The sequence below is a fragment of the Capsicum annuum genome, unplaced genomic scaffold, assembly GCF_002878395.1.
Source record: "Capsicum annuum cultivar UCD-10X-F1 unplaced genomic scaffold, UCD10Xv1.1 ctg69398, whole genome shotgun sequence".
NCBI classification, from domain to species: domain Eukaryota; kingdom Viridiplantae; phylum Streptophyta; class Magnoliopsida; order Solanales; family Solanaceae; genus Capsicum; species Capsicum annuum.
The window spans coordinates 211-5,652 of NW_025879030.1; the positions used below are offsets into that span (position 1 = coordinate 211).

The 5,442-nt window shown below is 32.3% G+C and overlaps 1 protein-coding gene across 1 annotated transcript; it reads left to right on the forward strand.

Annotated features, from left to right (window-relative positions):
- Positions 1-1,372: 1,372 nt before the first annotated feature.
- Positions 1,373-1,856, forward strand: LOC107850310 (the record flags this gene model as incomplete). Its single annotated transcript, XM_047404840.1, is given in 1 exon segment — positions 1,373-1,856. A coding segment is annotated over 1 exon segment (330 nt), but the record flags the coding sequence as incomplete, so codon positions are not given.
- Positions 1,857-5,442: the final 3,586 nt, after the last annotated feature.

Here is a 5,442-nt window from a genome sequence, read left to right on the forward strand (position 1 = left end):
TTCACCTTACCCTATCCTTGCATACTCGGTACATTCTTTGTACTGACGCATTCGCGCTATGGTGTTTTTCCCACCATAGGTTCAGAAGAGCGAGATTCAGAGTATATTTAGCTGTCAGATCTTGTAGCAGTGGGTGCAGCAGTGAGTCCTCATCATCCGAGGATATTCTATTTCAGTGTTTTGATGATTTTAGTAGACGGAGTTAGTTGGGGAATTGTCCCTTCAATTTCACAGTTCAGACAGTGTAGAGGCTTTTCAGATATATGTATTGATATTTAGTTTTCAGTACTGTATATTTTGATGTTTGAACCTTATGGCCAAATTTAGCCAGTTTCTGCATTTATCGTATAATATTATGCAGTGAACAGATACGGATATCAGTGAAGGGTTAGCTTGTGGTGCCTCGAGGTCACGAGCACCGTATGGCGTTTTGGTTCATGGGAATCGGGGCGTTACATCGTAGATGAATCTCGATCGGCTTTGACAATTTTATTTGTGTAAAATTTAAGTTTAATTGTATTATTTTGATATCACTTTTATCGTATTATTTTGTTGCAGTTTACAAGTGATAGATAAATGTTGGTCGGCTTTAAAGATTTTTTTTTATGTAAAGGTTAGGTTTAGTTGTATTATTTTGATATCTCTATTATCGTATTATTTTGTTATTGGTTACATGTGGTAGATGAGTGTCGGACAACTTTGAAAAAATTTTTGTGTGTAAAGATTAGATTTAATTGTATTATTTTGATGTCATCATTGTATTATTTTGTTGCAATTTACAGATGGTAGATGAATGTCAATAGACTTTTAAAAATATTTTTGGTAAAAGTTAGGTTTAATAAATAAATTCATCATCTTTACATATTCAAAAGATATTAAATTTAATTATTACATTCATTTTTATTATTTAAATAAATATCTTATTTAGTGTAATGTTTCAACTCATCAAAATGAGATACACGCGCATGATGCGTACACCTAAACTAGTATAAATTAAAGTTGCTTTTAAAATTTTGTGAGAGAGGTATGAGTGAAAAAAGTAAAAACAAAAAAAACTTGTTTTCACTTTTTCAAATATAATTTCGAAATTGTATTTGGAATTCTCATGGCCAAATATATACAGTTTTCACTAAAGTGAATTTTTTCTAAAAAAAAAATTAAAATTTTTTTACGATCAAATGGCTATTTAAAAAATATAAAATACACGTACAACGGGCATGCGTACAAACTACTATACTAAAATACATGAAGCAATAAAAAATAGTTTGTTTGTAAAGTCGAAGTTAAGGGATAATTTTGGTCCCTTTGCGAAGTAGATATTTTTATCTTTTTCTCAAATTTAATCAATACCATCATGTCCCGACTTTGAATTAAAAGGAACAAGTAAATTTTTCATTAAGTGACGTTCTTGATGTTTTAAAAATTAGATAAAAAATAATATTTTTTTAAATTCTTGTTATGTCAATAACTATCTCAACAACTATTAAAACGTGAGTGTGTTTTGAGCTCATTTTTCTCTCCCTTCAATGGGGAGTGATGTACTTCAATTCCTCACTTGCCCTTCTCTTCATAATCCCGTATCCTCTCCTTTGCTCCCCAGATTCCCACTCAACAATTCCACGCGCTGTTCCTCTACCAGCTCCGGCTGCCGGGGGCACAGCAATAGCAGGCGCCGAAAGGACTACCAAGGCTTTAGCTGGGATGAAGAGATTAGGGCCAACGACAAGGGAGAAGACTTTGGTTTCGGAAAGCGCATTTGGTGGTCCGATGAGTATGATATTGAAGACGAAGAAGATGCTGGAATTGATGGTTTTGGGACAATGGATGCTTCCATTGGTTTTGCGTGGGTCATCAAGGTAATTTGCTTATCATACTATCGACGCCAATATATGTTATTTTGTATCTCAATTTTTGTGACACATATATAAAGGCTAACCCGGTGTACTAAAGTTCCTGCTATGTAAATGGTCCGGCGAACGGCCCACCACAAGTGTATTGTACACCTGTTTTCAAGGTTTAAACCCATGACTTCCGGGTCACATGAAAATATAATTGAAATAATCAATTATTAAATAATTTAAATTTTTAAGTATTGTAATTTGTAATACTTTTTCTTTCTATTTTAATTTTAGTGATACTAATATAATTTCTAGAGTCAGTGATTTATAAGGCTTTTAACATAATTTTTTCAATAAAATACGAATACTCCCTCCATCTCGGTTTATAGGACACAAATCAAATTTTGGCAGTCAATCAATTCTTTTTAATATTTCTTTTTTTTATATATATTTTTTAGCTCTTAATTATTGTGATTTATAATATTTTTTAATCTCATTTTCAAATAATATATGTTACTTTATGTCTTCCTCTGTCCCATCCAAATTTATGTGGCACTAATATAATTTAGATAGTCAACCAAATTTTGTATGTTGACATATCATTTTGTGTCGATTTTACTTTTTTTTTTAAATAAAATATTATTAATTTTTTAATGCTTAGATGACCATGATAATTAATTAAGGGTGACATAGTAAAATTACGATTGAAATAGCAAAATGGACATGTCTTAAATGACTTATAATAACTAATTAGAAGTCAATTATATTTTAAAAATAATTTAAGTTTTGAATTATTATGATTTATTATACTTTTTCTTCTATTTCAATTTAAGTGAACTGATATAATTTCGGGAGTCAGTCAAATATTTTATATCTTTTGAATTTTTTAAGTCGTTAATTGTTTTGATTTATAATATTTTTTATGTATTTTTTAAAATAATATATTATATTAAGAAAAATAAGATAAAAAAATTAAAATGGAGGAAAAAAGACCAATGAAGAAGTGCCAAAGCAGGCACTAGGTCAACATGTCTGCTTTGGCACTTGATGATTGAGCCCATGATATCATTTTGTGTCAATTTTACTTTTTTTTATAAAACATTGCTCCCTTCATTTTAAAAAGAATGACCTACTTTGACTTGATACAAATTTTAAGAAAATAAAGAAGACTTTTGAATCTTGTGGCCTTAAATTAAAGTTGTGTCAAATGTACCAAAATGCCCTTTAATCTTGTGGTCCTAAACATGCCATGTGGAAAGTTGAAATTAAAGTATTGCCAAAAAAAGAAAGGGATCATTCTTTTTGAAACGGACTAAAAAGGAAAGTAAGTCATTCTTTTTGAAACGAAGGGAGTATTAATTTTTTAATGCTTAGATGACCATAATAACTAATTAGGGGTGACATAGTAAAATCACGATTGAAGCAGCAAAGCGGACATTCCTTAAATGACTTATAAGAACTAATTAGAAGTCAATTATATTTTAAAAATAATTTAATTTTTGAATTATTATAATTTATAATTCTTTTCTTTCATTCCAATTTAAGTATACTAAGATAATTTCGGGAGTCAATCAAATATTTTATATCTTTTATATTTTTTTAAAGTTGTTAATTGTTGTGATTTATAGTATTTTTTTTACGTATTTTTTAAATTAATATATGAAATTAAGAAAAATAAGACAACCAAATTAAAACTGTGGAAAAATGACCAATGAAGAAGTGCCAAAGCAGGCAACAGGTCAACATTGAGCCCATTCTCCTTTGTTATTACGTAGAAAATAATTTAAGTTTAGAATTATTATGATTTATAATACTTTTTCTTCCATTCCAATTTAAGTACACTCATATAATTTCGGAAGTCAGTCAAATATTTTATATTTTAAAATTTTTTTAAGTTGTTAATTGTTGTAATTTATAGTATTTTTTATTTATTTTTAAAAATAATATATCAGATTAAGAAAAATAAGACAAACAAATTAAAACAGAGAAAAAAGACATGAAAGGAAGGAGCTGTGGGAAGAATTGAGAGCAATGAGAAGCTTATGTGAAGGGCGTTGGGTAGTTTGTGGAGATTTCAACACTACTAGGTTCCCTTCCGAGAAAACAAACTAGTTTAGACTGTTCGGGGCCATGACAGATTTCTTGAGTTGTATCGGTGACCTTGAACTGATTGAACCCCCATTATTTGGGAAAAAATACACTTGGAGAGGAGGTGCTAATCTCAGAAATGCCTCCAGAATCGATAGATTTTTGTATTCTTTCCCATGGGATGAAATGTTTAATCAAATTAGGCAATGCACCCTACCTAGTTTAGGTTCCTATCACAATCCCATAGTATTGACATGTGGGGATGAGGCCTTCAAGAGATCTTATTTCAAGTTTGAAAAGTGATAGCTCAACATGGAAGTCTTTAAAGACAAAGTGTAGGATTGGTGGAGCTCGTTTGAAGTATTTGGTAGGCCTGATTACAAATTAGCTACTAAGCTAAGATTGTTAAAACTAAAACTTAAGGAATGAAACAAAGAAAATAGGGTTAATTGGAAGGAAAAAAAGGAGCAAATTATAAATCAGATCGGGGACGGGGACATGGAAGCTGCTCAAGAAACTAGGCCACTTACTGATGATGAAGAACTGTTCAAGGCACACCTGGCCATGGAGTATGAGAATGTGACAAGGAATGAGGAAATTTTTTGGAGGCAAAATGTCACGACCTGAACTAGGGCCTGATCGTGACGGACATCCCGAACCATGAAGGCTCGGACGTCCCACTCTATCTGATCTGGTAATCATGCACAACATTCATATCATAAAAGAAAATGCAGAAATATAATCTGATACGGAAACATGGTCATTAACTCTGGGTTTCAAGACATAAGAAAGAAAACTGCAATTCAAAATATCTGAATAAGATCTGACTCAGTCTGCGAAATCTCTACTACATCTCAAAACTGTTCTGAAAATTGGGACAAGGCCCCCAATAGACCAAAACAACGGAATAACATGATTTGAAATAAAAGGCCTTGTGGAACAGAGAAGGCTCACCACTGCACGGATCACTTCTCTCTGGAATACTCTACTGATTAGCCAGACCCTTAGACTGAGCCTCCGAACCTGGGAGGTCGGAGGTCAATACAGATGTACTGGTACGCAGAGCAAATCCAAAATAATAATTTATATTCAATATATATGAGAGCAATTTAAAACAGTTCATAAACATATCATATAGTAAGAAATCTCATGGGCATTTCTGAAAGACTCTGAAAGAAAATCATCTGAACTCTGAGACATTCTTTGTTTTACTTCTGCGCTAGGTGGTATACCCTACAACTTTGAAATTCCATAGGCTATATGGAATCCGCTATTAACTCGGCGGGGAAGCCTCCAACCCAAGTGTGCCGCAAGGGTTGAAGTCTCTGACTCTGCTACGCCACACGGCCGTCGCCAGCATAAAATAATATATCCGGATCGGCAAATCACGGTTTTAGGTTAAGAGTTACTTGAACTCAAACCTTCTTCGGGTAACCACCTAACTCTCTTTAAGCCCAGTTTTAACTCTTTAAAACATGCAACAACAACAACAACAACAAACCCAGTGTATTCCCAC